The 22,408-nt window shown below is 43.8% G+C and overlaps 1 protein-coding gene across 2 annotated transcripts in view; it reads left to right on the top strand.

Moving 5' to 3' along the window:
* The window catches only part of PUS10 (pseudouridine synthase 10), a 121,338-nt gene that overhangs the window by 67,976 nt on the left and 30,954 nt on the right, over positions 1-22,408 (top strand). For both annotated transcript variants that reach the window (XM_040429727.1, XM_040429728.1), the window contains exons 9-11: positions 15,237-15,301; positions 19,468-19,553; positions 19,976-20,101. In XM_040429727.1, coding sequence (XP_040285661.1) covers positions 15,237-15,301; positions 19,468-19,553; positions 19,976-20,101 — 277 coding nt within the window. The remainder of the gene's footprint in view (positions 1-15,236; positions 15,302-19,467; positions 19,554-19,975; positions 20,102-22,408) is intronic.

The raw sequence follows: 22,408 nt of genomic DNA, 5'->3' as shown, positions 1-22,408 counted from the left end.
TTTTAATTCATTATTTAAATAAAATGTGACGAAAGAGGAAGTAATAGGAGGAGGAGGCAGTGATGGAAATTGCTTTTGTTTATTTACTCGCTGTTTCTAGGTGTGTGTTTTTTGTAGAAGGCATTAGAGCGTCTGTCTGATTCTCTATGAAGGTTTCTTTTCCTATTTGTTGTTTTGAAGCCTGAACAGGGTAGAAGGTGGTTGAATTTGATCGATCATTGAATGTTCTTCATATTCAGTAAAAATACAAAAATATATACACTACTCACAATAAGTTGGGTATAATTGGCTAGCGAGTGAAATTTCAGGATGAACCTAAAATGCACTTAAATGTGATCTTCTCTAAACTTTTGAATGCACACGTCCAATTGTTCAATTTTTAAGTACTTTTTGCACAACTTGCTGTTCTCTAACAAGGAGCTTACCTGCAAAATTCACAACAGGTGTTTGATCCATGAATCTCCCCAAAAATTCCTGGTTCAACTAGAATTGGTATTTAAACAGTCCTCCTCATCATGCTGTTAACATTTTGACATCATGAGACCAAGGCGACACCTAACAATTGATCAACAGTACCTCACTATTGCGAGGCTTCAAGCAGGCTGTTCTCAGATGGTAGTGGCCACTGAGCTTAGTGTCACAGAGTGTCATCAGCAGGTTGCAACAGAGATACAGAGACACTGCAAGAGTCACAGAAAGGCATAGAAGTGGACGTCCTTTGGCCACATTACACACTGATGAACGCTTATTGTGAATGATGCCCTGCAAAACTGGATGATGAATGCTACACCACTTCAGGCACATTTAAGGGAGGTGAGAGGCACCCAAGTGTCACATCAAACCATTCAAAACCTTTTACATCAGCATACTAGATGACCTGCAAGGGTACCTGACCACAGGCGTCATGGGGCATCTATGCTGGACGAAGGACCAGTGGGCCTCGGTGCTGTTAATTGATGAAAGTCGATTCATGCTGATCAGAAATGATGGCCGCCAATTAATATGGAGACGTCAAGGAGAGCGCTATGTATCATCCACTGTTGTCACCAGACTAGCCTTTGGTGGTGGTAGTATTAAAGTGTGGGCAGGTGTGTCTAGTCCATACAGAACTGCCCTACACTTTGTGAATGGTACAGTGACAAGCCCATACTACTTGAATAACATCATTAATCCAGTCATTGTGCCTTTGCATGAACAACACAGGCCTAATTTCACCTTCATAGACGACAGTGCGCCAGCTCATCGAGGTTGCATCATTAGGGAACGGCTGCTGGAGACTGGGGTACCTCAAATGGAGTGGCCTGCACTTCCTCCAGACCTGAATCCCATTGAAAACCTATGAGATCAGCTGACTCTCCGTGTAGAGGCTCATAACCTTGTACCCCAGAACCTCAATGACCTGAGGGCCGCCCTTCAAGAAGAGTGGGATGCCGTGGCTCACCAGTTAATATGTCGACTTGTGAACAGCATGAGACGTCGTTGTCAAGCTGTACAGTAATTGATGCTCAAGGCCACATGACCAGTTACTGAGACACTGACATTTTTGTGGGGGTGTACCCACCACTTTTGGCTTTTGTTCCAATAAATAGTTTGAGATGAGGAAATCACCACTGCATGCCTTTACTTAAATCCCCTACTTTTATGATATAATATCACTGCAGCGTGAACTTTTTATGTTTTCCATGAATTTCACCCAAAAGCCAAATATCCCTAACTTTTTGTGAGTAGTGTATATACTCCATAAGCAATCAGATACATCAGGGCTAACTGTAATTTCATAAACAGAAATGCTACATGCCTTAGAATTTATGTGGCTCGAAGTGAGAGCCACTAAAGGCAATTGACTCGTTCAATGGAGATAAATGTATCTCCACACTGATACTCATGTCCTATAACTACAAGAAGAAAGAAAGCTAGGGATAGCATCGTTGGTCTATTCTATAGGAACCAAAAAGTCATAGTAATACGGTCACTTGGGTAGCTGGGTGCTATAAGCGCAACACTATTTTTAGAGATGTCTTGCTTTACCAATGGTTCTACAACATGGGTGCCATAATTGGACATGTAGGACTAATGGGACACTTCAAAAAGTCGCAGAATTGTGCCAATGAAGCCATAAAGATTGTGTGCCATATGGATTGGCTCTACAGTAACTCATATCTTCCCTTTCTGTGGGTGGACAGAAACTCATCAGCACCTGCATCTACCAGTATTAATTGCAGTTAGCTCTTGTTAAGCGCTTCCTCACCTACACAAAAAATAGTCCCTCACATATACCCCCAGAGATACATATGGTATCAGATGCACCCACAATTTCCTTCTCATCTGGCTATACAGAGATACAGCTATGTATTTTTCTGAATTTAGAAGTAGGGTTGAATAAATGAAAGGTGTCTGGGCCAGTACTCCTGATTTTCCATGAGGTTACTACGCTAGCACTGAGAGAAGTTAGCCTGCTTTCACATCTGCGTTTTTTGTCCATCCAAAACCCGGCACTTATGCCGGTGTTCGTGAAATTATGGTACCTGTTAAAATCTGGTATCCTTGTCACTTCCGGTAGTGACGTAGGCGCACCGGAAGCTTCAAAAGGAGGTGTGATCTTAGAGCCCGGCACCTGATTGGCTGAAAAGAAGGCGTGTAGGCGCCTGCGCACAACCAACCTGGGTACCGTCATTTTACATGCTGCGCCTGTGAACGCGCACAGGGAGGGAGGGTACCTATAATTTACGGGCTGAAAAGAAGTCGTGTTGGCGCCTGCACACAACCAGCTAGGGTACAGTCATTTTACAGGCTGCGCCTGTGAACGCGCACAGGGAGGGAGGGTACCTATGACTTACGGGCTGAAAAGAAGGCGTGTTGGCACCTGCGCACAACCAACCTGGGTACTGTCATTTTACATGCAGCGCCTGTGAACACGTACAGGGAGGGAGGAAGGGTACCTTTGATTTACGGTGGCCCGTAAATCGAAGGTACCCTCCCGTCTGCTTCACAAGGGAATCTAGTTCGCGCATGCGCGGTGGCCCGTAAATCAAAGGTTCCCTCCCTGTGCGCGCTCACAGGCGCTGCATGTAAAATTACGGTACCCAGGTTGGTTGTGCGCAGGCGACAACACGCCTTCTTTTCAGCCAATCAGGTGCCGGGCTCTAAGATCACACCTCCTTTTGAAGCTTCCGGTGCGCCTACGTCACTACCGGAAGTGACGAGGATACCAGATTTTAACAGGTACCATAATTTCATGGAACACCATAAACCAGACGGATCCCATTATAGTCAATGGGATCCTGCAGTTTCCAGCTATGCCAGATACTGTGAAATCCGACAGTTTGTCCTGGCAGAGAAAATTTAATAACACAATCGGGAAGCTAGCCTTAGGGAGCAGGGAAGCTACTGAGCACCTTAGTCCACCTCTGAATGCAGGAGAAAGTGGCCTATAACGGTATACTGCAGAGGGCGCTATCAGAAAAACATGTAATATACAGAAAAAAATATATATATATTTTATTGGCTGTATTGTATATTACAATAATTATTTAAAATGCTCAGTTCAGTGCATATTAATACGTTTCATGAGAGAACCCATTTAAAAAAAATCCTTGGTATGAAGGGTAGCGAAAGTAAATAGAGAGTTCCTGGAAAGTTCAGTACATCAGTCAAAATTTAATCATGAGATTTTGTTTCACATTTAACTTTGAGGAACTTTTAGTGTACCGTGGATCAATAGAAACATGCCTTTGGTAAGCAAGTTTTAGTATTCTAAGCACCTATCTCTAGAACCAGACCCTGAAAGTGAAGGGGAGCACACCGCGCATGTGTGGCATGCTCTCCATTCACTTCTAAAGGACTTCTGAAAGGAGCCGAGCAAGTGCACTCGGCTGTTTTCTGGATCTTCCATAGAAGTGAATGGAAGAGCGGCCACTTCTCCTTTAACCTCTATGGGAGTCCAGGAAATAGCTGAGCTGGTGTTTGTCTATTTTTGGCACTCCAATAGAAGTGAATGGAGGGTGGCTGCACTTGCACAGTGCGTCCTCATTCATTTTGGGGGCCAAGTTTTTTTAAATCTGACATTGGCAGCATATTGCTAGGATATGCCACCAATGTGAGAGGAGCAAACCTCTTTAAATTGAGAGCAATGGTTGTTTAACATCCCCAACATAGACAACTTCAACAAATGTAATTTAAAGGGACACTGACATGCCCAATAAGCATATTTAGGTATATATATATCACAGTACAGGTCTTATAAAGTGTATTAGAATCATCTAAGTATCCCCCTGTCCACCTTATAAATACAGTAAACTGAAGTTTTATAACCTGCCTGTCTCGTCTCCAATCTGCCCAAGGGGCGGCGTTTCATCTCCACTTGCGCCCAGCCAGCCTCGCTACAACTGCCGTTTTAAAGCGCCGCCCAGCTCATCAATATTCACTTCGCTGGGCGGCTACTACTGTCCCCGACTTCAAAAGATCCGGCGCATGCCCAATACAATCCTATGGGCATCGGCCTCGTCTGAACAGTGCCCGGCGCATGCGCATAAAGCAGAGGCTGCATCGGCCTCTGAGATGCAGACTGTGCGCAGGCGCAATGTGATCCCGGCCAGTGAGGGTGCCGGGCGCATGCGCTGAAGATGAGCCGGAGGCCGATGCCCAGAGGATTGTATTGGGCATGCGCCGGATCTTGCGTCGGGGACAGTAGTAGCCGCCCAGCGAAGTGAATATTGATAAGCTGGGCGGCGCTTCAAAACGGCAGTTGGGGGCAGCTGGCTGGGCGCAAGTGCAGATGAAACGCCGCCCTTTGGGCAGAATGAAGACGATTCAACCAGGTTATAAAACTTCAGTTTACTGTATTTATAAGGTGGACAAGGGGGATACTTAGATGATTCTAATACACTTGATAAGACCTGTACTGTCATATATATATACCTAAATATGCTTATTGGGCCTGTCAGTGTCCCTTTAAAGTGGCTGTCCCATGAAAAATATTGTACAGTTTTTTTAAACCAGCACCTGGATCTGAATACTTTTGTATTTGCATGTGACTAAAAATTTAGCATATATATTAGAAAGACCAGCACTCCGTTTTTCTTAGCTGAGCAGAAATTTCTTTATTCGTCACCCATGTGACGCGCGTTTCGGCATAAGATTTGCCTTTATCAAATAACAGGTGATGATAGCTCCATACAACATCATCACCTGTTATTTGATAAAGGCAAATCTGATGCCGAAACGCGCGTCACATGGGTGACGAATAAAGAAATTTCTGCTCAGCTAAGGAAAACTGAGTGCTGGTCTTTCTAATATATTTCTAGAGGGATCCGACCTATTGACCGCGCACCCGGACCTAAGAGAGCGCAGTGCCGTCCAATTGTTTGTATTAAAAATTTAGCATAGTCACTGAGTTATTCAATAAAATTTGTCTGTATAGCGCCACCTGTTTTTTTTTTCCTATTTCTTTGACCTGCTCACTGAAATGGCCGCACATGCTCAGTTTCATCCTTCAACTGCCTCCTGAGCTGTGATAGGCAGACCATGGACACGCCCCCCTTGCCCTGCAGCAGGAAAGACACTCCCCCTGAGCTGTCAGCTTGATATAAATCTAGCAGAGCAATGAATGGGGAGATCTCTGGATCCATGTGATTTACAGGGCTGGTTCTAGCTTTGTTGGAATGGGATTGTCATGTACTATATGATCTCCTTACATTAGTCATGGGATAACCATTTTTCCATCTTTTAGATATAAATAACCTATCTACCTTTTATAGTTCATCACGATCAGATTGGTGGGGGTCCAACACCCGGCATCTCAACATATCAGCTGTTTGCAGCAGTGGACAGAGCAGGAAGCAGAAGGCTCCTCTGTCCACCGTGTAGTGGTCATGCTGGAGTAATGCAGCATGGCTCCAGTTGACTAAAAGATGGACAATCTTTTTAAGGGGGCACTTGTGTTACGTTGGCCCATGGTGTCAACAGTGTGATAAGTTTTCATCCAGCATGAGGATCGCAGTGTTGGCGGAGTAGTGTTCATCATCGTTGGGAAGAAAATGCTGGTTCAGAGAGAAAACCTTCTCTAATGTAGCAGTTTTTGCATATTTCTGACATACCATCTTTGCTCATATGGATTGGCTTTACAGTAACTTTGAGAAATTGTCAATGAAAGTTTTAAGGGGTCTGACTTCTTTTTGGACCAACCCATTGAGTTGGTTTTCAGAGCGGGGAGCTGCACACTTGAACCTGCAGGTTTTATTGCCTGTCTTAGACCCTAGAGAATATTTGCGTTTGCTTTGACGACAAAGTTTTGTATAATAGACTTTGCATAAGTGGTTTGTATTGGCGGAATGTTCTACACATCCTTTGCAAGGAGTGCACAACAAGTTTGACTTAAAATAGCCATATTTTAATCAGTTCCCTACAGCAGGTGGCAGTAAGGGCACAGGGTGACATCTGAAATTTTACTTCTGTTTCCCTTTTTGCAACTGCAGTCATTTGTTCCTCTCTTTATCTGTTTAGTTGACACACGCTGCAGTATTTGTATAGATATCGCAGTCTATGAGCTGTTTTGCATGTGCACTATTCACAGGTTTAAGAAAAAAATCTGTTTAGATGAGAGTTTTGGTTCATGGCAATAAGGCTCAGTTCACACCTGAGCGTTTTACAGCGCTGTAAAACGCCCGACGCTCAAACAAGTACATGAGCGGTTTTTCGGGCGTTTGTCGCGCGTTCCCGTACATAGACTTTCGGGAACGCGCGACAATGTGTGTTTGCTTGTCTCTGTATGCGCGATTGTAAACGCCCGTACAATCGCGCATACAGAGCGCTCCTTTCACAACGCTCCGGTGTGAACCCAGCCTAAATGTCCTTTATTAACACTCCCTGTAGGATGCACCGACTACTGTATTCTGTTGAGTTACTGGGTTCCTTCTTAGGGTACTGATGGCATTTGTAAGACTGATCAGGATCCTGATCCGTCTTACAAATGCATTGAAATGTCGGATCCGTCTTTCCGGTGTCATCCGGAAAAACGGATCCGGCATTTATTTTTTTCACGAATACGGCATTCCGGTCTTTTTAATGCCGGATACGGCACTAATACATTCCTATGTAAAAAAAAAATGCCAGATCCGGCATTCCGGCAAGTGTTCCGGATTTTTGGCCAGAGTTAAAACCGTAGCATGCTGCGGTATTATCTCCGTCCTGAACAGTCAAAACGACTGAACTGAAGACATCCTGATGCATCCTGAATGTATTGCTCTCCATATTCCCCCTTTCTATGCAATCTAATGCTCCGTAACATTCACTGACCTGCGATCCCTGTGATAATAATTCATGAATCAGCCACCGGCTCACTGCGCACAGTGCTTCTACTTCCGGCGGCTGCTACATGAATTACTATCACAGGGATCGCAGGTCAGTGAATGTAACGGAGCATTAGATTGCATAGAAAGGGGGAATATAAATGTAATTTTAACTCCTAAGACTCCTGTGCCCAGCCTTCTGTCTCCCAGGGAAGCACGAGTCAGAAGCACAGCGTCTGCACAGCCCGTCTTTTCTAATGGACGGATGGCCCTTAGCAACACTCTTTTGAAGAGTGCTGCTAAGGGCCATTTCAGCCCCAGTTTTCGACCAAAAATAAACGTTTTGGCAAAATAAAGTCTATTGCAAAACTGTTACCTATCACTTGCCCTACACTTTAGCAAAAAAAAATAAAAAAATATGACCGTTATCCTTTAAGACTGGTGTTTCCTGCGCCAGTGTAGATCCTCTGTGCGCTGGAGTGAAATGCTCATAATTTATTAAGAACTAGCAGAAGGATCCGGCTTCATCTATTTCATTTAATTTTTGTGTGTGTCGTTAAAAGATATCAACAGTATCTCCCATAAGATTGACCTCTACAGCACCCCGCCGCCTTAACAGTGAACTCCACAGCCCCCACCCCTTAACACTGACACCCCCCCCCCCCCCCGCAAAGTTCCCTGCCTCCCTAAAATGGGACCTCCACAGCAGCCCACCCCCTTAACTTTGACATTCACAGCAGCCCGTCTCTTTAACAGTGAGTTCCACAGCACCCCACCCCTTGACAGTGACCTTCACAGGGGCACACCCCTTAACAGTGACCTACAGCACCCCGCCCCTTAACACTGACCTCCATAACATACCGTCCCCTTAGCTGTGACCTCCACCGTTTCCTGCCCCCTTTACAGAGACCTCCACAGCACCCCCCTCATTAACAGTGATTGCCACAGTACCCCAGTCCCTTAAAGGGAGTCTTTCACCTAATCTGAGCGTTTTCGAGCGCTCAGATCAGGTTATAGACTCTTTGACCCTCATTACAATGTTACCTTTGTTTTATGTGTCCCTCGTCCAGATATTGAAAAAAACACTTTTTAAACTTATGCAAATGGGCTTCTGAAGGTGCCCAGGGTCGGCTGTCTTTAGTTGGCCGGCGCATGCGCAATATGAAAAGCTGTCCATAATGGGCAGAGCAGTGCGCAGGTGCGGGCCAGTTCCCAGCCTGACTTCTTCTCTTGCCGCTCGTGACGTCCGCTGGCTGGAGGCAGAGGAGGAGGTAATAATAGGACGGAAGGGCTGAAAAACATCTCCCAGTAACACCGACCCTGGGCACCTTCAGAAGCTCATTTAAAAAGTTTTTTTTTTTTTTCTTTTCAATATCTGGACGAGGGACCCAGGAAACAAAGGTAACATTGTAATGAGGGTCAGAGTCTCTAACCTGATCTGAGCGGTCTAAAACGCTCAGATTAGGTGAAAGACTCCCTTTAACAGTGACCTCTACAGTACCCTGCTGCCTTAACAGTGACCCCACAGTACCCTGCTGCCTTAACAGTGACCTCTACAGTACCCTGCTGCCTTAACAGTGACCCCACAGTACCCTGCTGCCTTAACAGTGACCCCACAGTACCCTGCTGCCTTAACAGTGACCTCCACAGTACCCTGCTGCCTTAACAGTGACCTTCACAGCAGTTGCCCCTTTAAAAGTGGCCTCCATAGTACACAGTCTCCTCAAAGGGTTTCTGTCACCTGAAAAATTGGTATTATGTGCTAATGTCAGCTGAACATAACTATATTGTTGGCATCTCACTCCCTGCCACCATTATTGAGAAAACAAACTTTTATAATATTCTAATTAGCCTCTAGGGCCGGGGGAGGGGGGGGGGGGGGGTTGGGGGGGGGGTTGCCCCTGCCCCTGAAGGCTCCGTTTTCCCTGCTCCTAGAGGCTCCGTTTTCCCACCTCTGGCCACGCCCTGCTACACTAGATTGACAGGGCCAGGCAGCGTTGGTCTCCTACCTCCGGCCTGTCTGCAGTGTAAATCCGTTTAGTTTAGTTTAGTACACGGCGCAGTGAGTGAAGGGCGCTCGCGGGCTGCCAGCTTCCTCACTGCGCCTGCGGCCTGCGCTGAATACTGAACGGTGTGAAATCTCCCCAGCACACAGGGCTGGCAGGAGGAGGTGAAGGCTGCCTGGCCCTGTCAATCTAGTGTAGCAGGGCGTGGCCAGAGGTCGGAGATGCTAATTAGCATATTATAAAAGTTAGTTTTTCTCAATAACGGCGGCAGGCAGTGAGATGGCACTATTATAGTTATGTTCAGCTGACGTTAGCACATCGCTAATGTCAGCCAGCTTAATACCCTTTTTCAGGTGACAGAAACCCGCAGTATCGCTGACTGCCTGCGCCTGTACGATACTCTGGCTCCTGACGACAACAGCCTCAATAGTGTCATTGGGCATGCGCCGAGCCCAGTGACGTAATCAGAGCGCTGTTGCCTCAGGACCCACGAGTATCGTACAGGCGCAGGCAGTCAGCGATACTGTGGCTGCGTGGGATTTCGGAATCCAAGAAAGGAGGACGCAAGGATGGTGGGGTGAATAAATTACATGATGTAGTGGAGGGGGCGGCGCCGTTCGGCAAGGATGTGGGAGTAAATGTATTTTTTTAAGAGGCGTGCTGGGCTTGGAAGAAAGGCGGGCTGGGCACTGCAGGGGGGCGTTACTGGGCACTAGAGGAGAATAATAACGCCCCTCTGGGCACCTTGAGGCTTAATTAGCATATCAGAAAAATTGCTTTTTCATCTAAATGAAAAGTTGAATAAAAGAAAGAAGACCCTTGCTGGAATGAAGGTACTTTATTGCACATTGCTATGTTAACGGTTTTATATGCTCAAAATAGGTGACAGATTCCCTTTAAAGGATATAGACAGTATCCCCCATAACAGTGACATCTATAGTACCCCGCCCACTTAATAGTGACCTCCACAGGGGCCCGCTCCTTTAACAGTGACCTCTACAGCACCATAGGTCGCACCACAGTCCCCTTAACTGTGACCTCCACCATTCCCGGCCCCCTCAACAGAGATCTCCACAGCGACTGCCCCTTTAACAGTGACTGCCACAGTACCCCGCTCCCTTAACAGTGACCTCCACTGTACCCTGCTCCCTTAACTGTTACCTCACAGTACCCCGCTGCCCTTTTAATAGTGGCCCCCACAGTCCCCTCCTCCCTTTAACAGCGACTTCTACAGTGCCCGTCCCTTTAACAGTGACCTCCACAGCAGCCTGCCCCCTTAACAGTAATGTGCACAGCGCCCTTCCCTTTAACAGTGACCTTGACAGTGGGAACCCCTTTATTAGTGACCTCCACAGTACCCAGTCTCCTTAACAGTGATTTCCACAATAACCTGCCCTCGTAACAGTGACCTCCACAGCAGCTGCCCCTTTAATAGAGACCTCCACAGTCCCCAACAGTAACCTACACAGCGCCCGACCCTTTAACAGTGACCTCCACAGCGGCCGGCCCTTTATTTCTGACCTCCACAGTACCCAGTCTCATTAACAGTGATTTCCACAATAACCCGCCCCTTTAACACTGATCTGCACAGCGGCCCGCCCCTTTAATAGTGACCCTCCACAGTACCTCATCCCCCTTAACAGATTGATTTCCACAACACTGCACACCCTTAAATGTGGCCTCTACAGCAATCTGCCCCTTAACAGTGACCTCCATAGCGGACCGTCCCCTTAACTGTGACCTCCACAGAACTCTGCTCCCTTAACCGTGTCATCCACAGGGCCCTGCCCCTTTACAGCAGTGAAGAAAAATAGCTGGGTTGTTATGGAAAACTGGTGTAAAACTGTGTGTATGTGGGGACTAAGGGCCTGCGAGCTTCTATTGGCTGATAAGGGTCATGTGACTGTGTGTATGGCAGTTGGGAAATGAGACCTGCAGGCTTCTATTGGCTAATGCATTTTTGGGGAATATCTCGGGAACGGTACGTGCTAGAGAGCTGAGACCTGGTCTAAAATCTTTCCGGACACCTGTGTGCCAAATTTTGTGATTGTAAATGTGACTGTGGGTTTCTTTAGCGGCCATACATACACTCAGCTTTATATATTTGATTGCCTATTAATAGGTAGATTATGTACATCTCTGGCCTTCCACCCTCCAGAAACTTAAATCTATGCCACCCAGGGGCTAGCACTGAACTATAATCTTCCCCAGTTTTTGGAGTAAATTAGAGTAAATCTGGTAAATACTACTTTTGTAGAGTGAAATCCTCGATAAATCAGTTAGTGACGAATCGATGGGACCAGGGTTTCTGTCTCTAGTTTATGCTGTCCTCAGATTAGCCAGCATACACCTGGTGACAGATTAGGTACATTTGTCAGGTCTTTATATGGAAAATGACCCTACCTTTATTCCCTTCAGGTTCAGAGGCTTGATGCAAACCTACCATGGCTAACATTCCAATCCGTTACTCATGTTGACAATCTCTTTATTCTCTCGTCACTGATGCTAAGCTCTTCACATACTTTTACGTATCCGCTTTTAATGCTAAGCTGTATTTCCAGAAATGGGAATTGGAGCACAAAGGCACTTTTGAACACAGTGACAGTCTTGAAAACTCGTGTTTGTATGCATGGTATTTACATGGCATCTTATGTGAAAGAGAAGACCTAGATTTTGTCCATTATTGGCTTACGCACATTAACCGTATGCTCCCATAAGTGCCTGAATTGTGTTGGCGGTGCTATACAGAAAGGGGCACTATGTTAGATATTTGGTGGGGCTGTCCTCACATTCAGACTTTCTGATAGCAGATCTTAAACATTTTCCACCATTTCTGTGGGAGACAGATAACAAGTACCTCTCAACTTACTTCACTATCGGTTATCCTGGGCACTCTGAAACAAAAAGCCTAATCTTATCTTTTGCTTTCCCCCCTATTCCAATCACCCTTCATATCACCATGTCTTTGCATAGTCAGTTTCTAGCAACATAAAGCAGTAATAGGGCCTTGTAAGATATTGGGCTGCATCCTGATACATTTTCAGGGCCATTCTATACCGTAGATTACATAAGGTCATGGTTTTTCAAAATCCTTTACTTACACCTTAAAGGGGTTGTCCGAGTTATAGAAAAAATATATATAGCACTGTGAATCTGATGGTCAGCAATATACAATTAAGCTAAGTAAGTTTTAGGCAAAAAAATATCTATTTCCTAATTTCCCTGGTTCTCTTCTGCCCTTTTGTTTACTTGCAATAAAAACAATCTCTGCCCCTCCCCCTGCACTGCTAAGTGAGTGGATACAAGTGCTGCCCTGAGTGACATGTCTGCCTGCTGGGAGACTCTGCAGCTTGTTGTATGTGTAGAACTACAAGTCCCAGCTGTACAATGACACTTCTAAGGGAGTGGATACAAGAGCTGCCCTGAGTGACCTGTCTGCCTGCTGAGAGACTCTGCAGCATGTATGTGTAGAACTACAAGTCCCAGCTGTATAATGACACTGCTAATGGAGTGAATACAAGAGCTGCCCTGAGTGACCTGTCTGCCTGCTGAGAGACTCTGCAGCATGTATGTGTAGAACTACAAGTCCCAGCTGTATAATGACACTGCTAATGGAGTGAATACAAGTCCTGCCCTGAGTGACATGTCTGCCTGATGGGAGACTCTGCAGCATGTATGTGTAGAACTACAAGTCCCAGCTGTATAATGACACTGCTAATGGAGTGAATACAAGAGCTGCCCTGAGTGACATGTCTGCCTGCTGAGAGACTCTGCAGCATGTTGTATGTGTAGAACTACAAGTCCTAGCTGTACGATGATACTGCTAATACACACAGGATCTTCCCCCTACCTGTTGTGCAATGCTCTGCAGAACATCTCTTTCAGCTCCTGTGCCCAGCATTTGTCTCCTCACTGCCTGCAGCTACACAGTAAACACTTCAGCCCTGAGTCTGTGCAGCTGAAGGGGTTAAAAATCCTGGGAAAGAGCAATAAGCCGCAGCCGACAGTGCAGGGGGGCGTGGCCAGCACAGTGACATCTCGTGTACAGATCTCTTAGGTTTGTGCACCAACATTATCAGAGCAGGGAGAGAAGCTGACATCACAGGTCATGTGACCCTCACTGAAATCTGAGAAACCAGCCACTGGAGATAAACCTGAATTAATTGGAAAGCTGTTACATTTGCCTAGTTAGAAACATAGAAAGAATAAAAAAATAACTCGGACAACCCCTTTAATGTGCTAACATATGGGCATATACTTTATACACATTTGTGCTGTGTGCTGATTGACATATTGGATTGTGTATCCTGTAATGTTGGCATATTCTTATCTTCAGCTTTTTGTATTTCTTGTTTAAAAAAAATAATAAATATTTTAGATTTATAGATAAAATACAAGAAAAAATAGATTATAGTTCCACTCAGCCTTTTCCCCAAAAACTACAGTATATATGTATCTGTTCAGCTCTTCCCTCAGATAGGAGAGTACATTCAATGTGACGGGTTTGGGATTTTTTTTCTTACTTTGGTTTCATTTTCTAAAAATAAGTTTTTATGACTTTTTTACCTGTGAGTTATGTGAAAGAAAATATATTTACAGCTAAAATGTGGTTTGGATATTATAATTCTGATAACTGGTGATTAGTATTTTGTTTAAGACAAATCCTTAGCCAATCATAAAAGTAACTTTTGAGTGATGCAATATACTGGAGCTGTGGTGGCCAACATTTGTGGGGAACCTCGGGTTCAACGTTTGACTCCTTTCACGTTAAATTAAGGCCTTGTTCAGTGTGCACATATGAGGTTTCTTTTATTTTTACTTAGCTGTATTTGCACCCACCATATTTCCCATAGTTATTTGGGAGGGAACATAGATCACACATTTAGGTCTATAAGAGACAGTCCATACACAAATATAAAAACACAAGGAGGCACACATTCTAAAGAAGTACCTGTAAGCAGGGTCATCCCTATTAAGGCTCCATTCAGACTTCCGCAATTGTGCGGAACAGGTGCGGACCCATTCATTCTCTGTGGACGCATTTCCGAAGCACGCCGCCGATCTTTCGGTTCGCGGATCCGGAAAAAAATAGAGCATGTCCTATTCTTGTCCGCAATTGTGGACAAGAATAGGCTTTTTTTTATAGGGGTGCCAGCCGGGTGTATTGCGGATCCGCAATGCACTATGGACGTGTGAATGGACCCTAAACCAGGCATACTGGTAGTGCTGATCCTGATGATTAAAATAATACCTTTCTTGTGAAAATCGGTTGTGACATTCCAGAGAGAGCCTTTTATTTTCTATGCAGTTGACGGCTTTAGCACACAAGGGGCGTGGTCATCACTGGAAAGCTGAGGTGCAGGCCACTCCCCTTGCTGCACTAAAGCATCATTTACAAAAAGAGTAAAAGTCTGTTTTTCACAGGAATGCTACAACTGTTTTTCACAAGACAGGTATCATTTTAATCAGCAGGCTTACCCCTTCCCAATCCAAGAGAGTTGATCCTGCTGACAGGTGTCCTTTAAGAGAAGGCACCATATGAATTTCCCTTTCCCTTTGGTTTTGAAGTGACACATGGCTGCCAGCATCACTGTCCTGCGTTAAACTAAACATTTGTTCAGCTCCGTTCATTAAATATGATGGGACAACCCTTGTTTCCCGTCCATTTGGACATCATAGAGAAGGGTTTGGGAAGAGTGGAGAGCCACTGTCACTCTTGCAGACTTGGACTAACCATGTATTACATGAGTTCATTTCAGTAGCCAGTTTACAGCATCGCTGCCATATGAAAAAGTTTTCGGTGGTGAGCCATTTCCTTTATTATAATGAAAAAATCTCAAAGCAAAAATGAATGACTGCCTCATGTATTGTCCCATCCTATGTATATTCAGCTCTGTGTCGTCTCTCCATAGAATTGGTCTAATGGTTGTTCTTCTTTCTGCAGTCCATCTTCACCAGAATGGCCGTTGTGAAGGCTCTTGACAAGATAAAAGAGAGTGATTTCTGCCTGTGAGTTCCGCTGTACTTCTTGGTACAAGTATATTATTAACAGAACAGTGTGAAGGAGGAGCTGATAAGAGGAAGTGCACAATACCTGCTTGTTAACCATCTGCTGATGAATTGACCTTCTCCTTTCTTCTTTTTTGGAAGCTATTCAGAGTTCACAGAACTATATGTGCACATAATTAGCAGAATACCCCCCATCAGCATTATGGTTAGAGATACTTTTGTGGATTATTTTTCCTCGGAGCTCAGTAAACATTTCTTGAAGCAACATGAAAGATGACAACTCAATTTTCTTCTAAACATTTGTTGAGGGAGAGAACCATTTTTTTTTTTTTTCCTATTGCTATAAATAATTTTTATAGCTAGTTTAAAGGGGTTGTCACACTTATGCAACACCTTTCCGTATGTCCTTCTTCAGGATCCCCCTCTTCAAGCTAGAATGAGAACTCCTCTCACCTTTTTTAAAGGCTCTGCCCGTTCATATATTACATCGATGACCACTCGTCTGGATTGCCAACTCTACATTTCCCCTGCACCACCCTGGATTTTGTATGTGGTTCTTAGTAACCTTGGTATAAATATTCATGAGGCAACCCACCCACGCTCAGTCCTCAGAATAAATCATTTATTTATTATTTCCTGAAAATTGTACTAAAAAGACATAAAATGTCATTGAACACTCCCAAGAGTTTATACTATAACCTGAGATTTATTATGACACAAAATTGCTATGTGTTAGACCCTCTTTAAACAAGCACTTCAGCATTTTTTGCTATAGCCGGGCATAGACAATTAGGAAGAAACTCTTGCGTATGTGCCTTGTGTACACCTGTTTTAGTTGGTGTCATTCATGGGTTGTCTTCCATCTTGGTTCTTTCTTTCCCCTCTGATATGGTTCCTCTAATGAAGCCTACATTTCCCATCATGCCTCTGCTTTGCCAGATACGGAGGTCGCAGAGTCTCATCACACAACATTTGCTCTCCCCTGAGTTCTGTCTAAGGGCAGTACATGACTCTGAACTGCTGTCCCCTAACTTACACTGCAGACTCCCAGTGTGTTCCTATGTGATGCAGCTTTAGTCTGGCCTCCTGCTTCTAATGGGGTTCTCCCTGTCGGTAGGTGACAGCAATGTGAAGCTGCATCTCATAGGAATACACCAGAGATTCTGTACAGATGATAGTTTTATAACTCTGCGACCGATGATTGTGTGGACTACTATTATATTACTGCTCTCCTTGTCAGAAATATAGGGAAGAAACTATATCTGCAGCAGTACATTTGAAAGTAGGTTACATTCCACAACTGTGCAAAAATTGGACACTCTGGCATATTTTCCTGACCATTCTCCATCCATGAGTGCAACCGTTTTCTGTCCGTTTGTCCAATTTTAATGCCAGTTTTGCATCCTTTTTTCATGGGCATAAAATTTTTATTTAATTGGTTTATTTATTTTTTGCCTTCTACCCAGGATTTGATTTAAATCACTAGTCAGTAAGGCTTGATTTAAATCATAGTTTTCTACATAAAGACAAATTCTTGCTGGTATAACTAATAATATGCAAGTAGATGAAGATTTTTAGAATAACAACTTTTCATATTAGTTTGATTAGGCTGATTCTGCATTCATAGGTTTGTAGAAGTTAGGATTAAGGTATTTTTCTCAACTCTGTTCATGTTATAACATTTTTGCTGTGAAGAAGAGGCATGTGATCTCTGCTGAGTCAAAAGTCAAAAGTAAACCAAGCATCTGTGATAATATCTTGTAGGCAGAGAAACTGCCCAATAATCTTACAAAAAACTCTGGAAGCGCATGACATTGTGAATGGATTAATGGAATTTATTTACCAAAAAAATTACACATATAGAAACATAGAATGTGTCGGCAGATAAGAACCATTTGGCCCATCTAGTCTGCCCAATATACTGAATACTACTAATAGCCCCTGGCCCTATCTTATATAAAGGATGGCCTTATGCCTATCCCATGCATGCTTACACTCCTTCACTGTATTTGCAGCTACCACTTCTGCAGGAAGGCTATTCCATGCATCCACTACTCTCTCAGTAAAGTAATACTTCCTGATATTACTTTTAAACCTTTGACCCTCTAATTTAAAACTATGTCCTCTTGTAGCAGTTTGTCTTCTTATAAATATCCTCTCCTCTTTTACCTTGTTGATTCCCTTTATGTATTTAAAAGTTTCTATCATATCCCCTCTGTCTCGTCTTTCTTCCAAGCTATACATGTTAAGGTCCTTTAATCTCTCCTGGTAAGTTTTATCCTGCAATCCATGTGCTAGTTTAGTAGCTCTTCTCTGAACTCTCTCTAGAGAATCAATATCCTTCTGGAGATATGGTCTCCAGTACTGAGCACAATACTCCAAATGAGGTCTCACTAGTGCTCTGTAGAGCGGCATGAGCACCTCCCTCTTTCTACTGGTAATGCCTCTCCCTATACACCCAAGCATTCTGCTAGCATTTCCTGCTGCTCTATGACATTGTCTGCCTACCTTTAAGTCTTCTTTAATAATGACTCCTAAATCCCTTTCCTCAGATACTGAGGTTAGGACTGTATCACTGATTTTATATTCTGCTCTTGGGTTTTTACGCCCCAGGTGCATTATCTTGCACTTATTAACATTAAATTTTAGTTGCCAGATTTTTGACCATTCCTCTAGTTTTCCTAAATCCTTTTCCATTTGGTGTATCCCTCCAGGAACATCAACCCTGTTACAAATCTTTGTGTCATCAGCAAAAAGACACACCTTACCATCGAGGCCTTCTGCAATTTCGCTGATAAAGATATTAAACAATATGGGTCCCAGAACAGATCCCTGAGGTACCCCACTGGTAACAAGACCATTGTCTGAATATACTCCATTGACTACAACCCTCTGTTGTCTGTCCCTCAGCCACTGCCTAATCCATTCAACAATATGGGAGTCCACGTACAGCCTTATTCTACATAATTAAAAAACTAATCTTTATTTTATGATGGCATAACCTTTGGATGGTAATATATTTTCCTCCAAAAAGCATTTTATATAAAAAAAATCTGATTTAAAAAAAAAAAATCCTTTTTTTTTTTTTTTTTTTTCATAGATTTTTATCCACCCTGCTTCTACCCCTGCAGTGCCCTCTGTACACCCCACAGTACCCCCAGTATAATGTCACCCGTAGTGATCTGTGTCTGTAATGCCCCGCTTAGTAGACCCAGTATATATTACACCCACACAGTGCCCCCTGTGTATAAAATGCCCCCAATAGTGTTCCCCTAGTATAAAATACCCCTCAACATTGCCACCTAGTGTATAAAGTTCCCCAACAGTGCCCCCCTTTATATAAAATACCCCCAACATACCCCAGTATAAATTAGGCATCAATTGCTGGGGCAAAATAAACTAGAAGGACCTGACGTCCCCAGCATTCCTGTCTGCACAGCCATTAAAACGGGCCCATTGATTTTAACGTGGTCCATCTGACCATGCAAACGGCCAAAAATAGGACATGTCCTATTTTTTGACGGCCACTATTGTGAACCTTCAGTGTACTTATCCATGTGCATAAGATATGGAAACCAAGCCTGCTATGAACTACCCCACTATCTCAAAATGAAGAAGTCCCATGTTTTTTGTTCATAAAGATAACCTGAAAGTGCTTTTGGTTTTCAGACCATGCTGTATTTCAGTCTTCCTTGCTTTGTCTTTTTGATTTCTTTCCTTCTACCACACCAGATCTTAGGTTATCATGTGTGTGTATTACGGTGAAAGTGTTGGTAGCATGCCAGCAATACTTACTACCAGCTTCACGCTGGTACGAACATGAGCATGGAGATCAATCATGGTTACCTCTAGTGGCCAGGCTAGTTGCTGGGCATCCATCCAAATGTCATTAGGAGTAACTACCAAGTTGACATTTGCAGAGATTATTCATGCTCTACTTGAGGTACTCTAAGGGGCTCAGCAGTCAGTTCATCATCAGCCATTTCCTTGTGCGTATATTATCCATGCACCACTCATTCTGGAACTGATATTATTACATTCATAGCTGGCACTGATATTAAGAAGGAATGATTTACACAGCTATTCTATATGAGGTCCTCTGTATGTGACCTGTTTAGATACCATCTAGCAAAATAAATCATGGACATCTTGCATATGTTTTATAGCCACTTTCCATGGCCTCCATCTTCCCCAAAGACGACGTGCCAAGTTATTGATATCCAGTGCAACCATGCGTCAGTTTTCGTGGCAGGTAATGTAAATTTTCCTGCACCGCTTTATTTTATACTTATATTTCCTGTAGTTTATGTAGGTGAGGAATTTTATTAATTGATGTCAGAGCTAATTTCAGAGATCACGATGCTCCACGCCAGGCTCTGTGCTGTGTTTTTCTCCATTGTTGAGGTCTCCGTCCAGCTGTATTGTCTGTATTTGTTGTGCCCAATTTATTCTGTCACCATTTTATAGCATATTTCATCAAAGAACTCCTTTATTTTAGAGCATATATAGTATGAGGATAATGTGGTACCTGGATCCACTTAGTGGCAGATCAGTAGTATTGGGAAGGATGATTATGTGGGAAAATTGTGGAAATTGGGAACAGGTCTGAATACTTTCGGAATGCACTATATCAGATATTGAATGACACAATTTCTGGTTGTAATTACGTTGCAGGAAGATATAACAAATATTCACGGACTTTGCCCCAGACCCCTTGGGTTATCGATGGTGAGAGGAAGATGGAGTCTTCGGTGGAGGAGTTGATAACGGAACAGCTTATGGCCGTGTTTAAGGCTGTCAGTAAGTGTGCGAGGAGTGTACACAGTCCTCTGTGAGCATGGTCCATTAACAGCATCAGGCAATGTTCACATCGGTGTTGGAGGTTCCAATAGCAGCCTTCGTTGCAAATTCCTTAATTTTTGATAAAAAAGGCAGCACTATTTTTCTTGTGCAAAAGATTGACATCTCAGCAGAACTGAACTGACCCAATTCTAAAGGCACATTTACATGCGCCAACTGAGAAAGCAATTATCAGGAAGGATCCATTCCATCCCTGTAATTGCCCACTCATCAGTGGAGGTAAGAACCGTATTTACTTGCAGCAATCACCTCTATTGTATGGGCTACTGCCATCGCTCATCCTCATATGGCTTCATTGGTTCAGGGCAACAGGTCACTGTTTACGTGGCATAATCTGCTGCCCAGAAACAATGATTTAGCTGTCTGCATGAATGATGAATTCACCAGATGAATAAGCACTTTGCTCATTCACCGGGTGACCGACGGCACCTTTACACGGGCAAATGATTGGGAACAAGTGCTCATACTGGCGCTTGTTCACGCCCCAACAATCATCGGATGTATATCTACCTTAAGTCATTGGGGTCCACATTGCAAGAAGTCCAACACCTGCATCGCAGTTTCCATTTATAACAGAAATCATAACACAGGTGTGAACAGAGATATAAAGGGGTTTTCCTGCCCTAAAGCAATTTTCGTTATAGCCCTGAAAGTGATTATCATAAAGACTAAAAGAATCTCACCTGTTCACAGGTGCTCCATTCCAGCACCGAGGGTTTCATCCCCACTCCTTCTGATCCTCTGTGCTCCATCCTTTGTCATATGCACTGCTACAGCCATACAGTGTCCTCAGCGGTGATGTGTCCCCAAGTGGCACGTGACCTCTGAGGCCAGGGAATGGTTTCATAGGTGCACATGATAATATGGGATGTCAAAGTGATCGCTTTTTATGTCAAGCTCACTCCCATGTCCATGATTCCTGGGTCCTCTGTCCGTCTCTGTTCACCGGCAACCGCAGTAACCTTAGTGATGTTGACACTTCACTGCTGCAGCCATTGATTGGCTGCACTGGTCTCGTGTCTTGTCTATATATCTTCACTGGAGCCAGTTGAGTAGAGACTGACAGAGACCCAGAGAGGGTCCGCATGGGAGCTGCAGGGGATGGATAAGGGGAGTCTTACTTTTTAGTTATTTCATAGCATTTCAAGCTCTTTGTAAAAAAAAATGTCCTGGGCTAGACAACCCCTTTAATTCAGGTGAAGGTTACAATCTAGGTCAGTTTGATTCTTCCTCTGGCAATTGTTTGAGTCCTTAAAAAATGATGAAGGAGATTGTCTACATGGTGTGTTTCAGGACAGTGTTGCTCGACCTGTTTCAGAGGGGATTTTACAGGTTTACATAAAAGAAACTGGATTTCTAAAAGTCTAAATATGCGTTCAAAACGTTCAAAAGCTTGTTGCATCGTGACCCCTTTTACAATTATTGGATGTGATGTTCATGCCATGGGATTCATGTCGCCTTAAAGGCCATGGACATATTCATAGCAATTTTTATTAGCATTTTACTCATTTGTTAGCTAAAAAGAAATTTTTAAGTTGGTCTTTATAAAAAATTACCAGGATGTGTGATACATGCAGTTAAAAATCTGTCTATTTGCAAACTGTTCCTCCTGAGTTCCGTCAACTGACGGCTTATGTGTCAATCTCCTGACCACATAAACACTCATTTAAGCCATATTCTTATCAGAAGATCAGCGATAAGGCTTCACATGAGCCGTCAGCTGAGGCACAGTCTGCAAATAGTATTGATGAAAACACATTGAATCAGGTCGGCTGAATAACTTTATCAGTGGGAGTGGTCCTCTTGTATCTCTTCAGCGCCTGTTTATAACCCTGTAAATCATGGGAAACAGGGTTCAGTTTTTTTCCTCCACTACCCAGAATAGCTTTTATCTGCTACATCGTCGATTTGGAAATGATACCTGAAGTCCCTGAAATGTCTCTATTTTTTAACCCCTTCCCACCCTGCGCAGTGCTGTGTAATAGTAGCAATGTAATACTACTCTGCCGTTATCAGGAGCTGTGCCAGTGCTATCGCTCTTTGACGCTTCTTCCCATTCGTTTTTTTTATAACCCTTACATGCGCCATTGTGGTACAGTGTAAGTGAATGGAGCGGGCTCACGAGGCTGCGATGATGACAAGGGAGCTACACAGAACAGCTGATCTATGGGGGTGCATGGTGTCAAACCTCCACCAATCAGATACTGATGACTTATCCCAAGGATAGGCCATAACGTAACAAAGGCT

This window comes from Bufo bufo, chromosome 4 (genome assembly GCF_905171765.1).
Source record: "Bufo bufo chromosome 4, aBufBuf1.1, whole genome shotgun sequence".
In the NCBI taxonomy this organism is placed as follows: Eukaryota; Metazoa; Chordata; class Amphibia; order Anura; family Bufonidae; genus Bufo; species Bufo bufo.
This window is presented reverse-complemented; position numbering and strand designations above follow the sequence as displayed.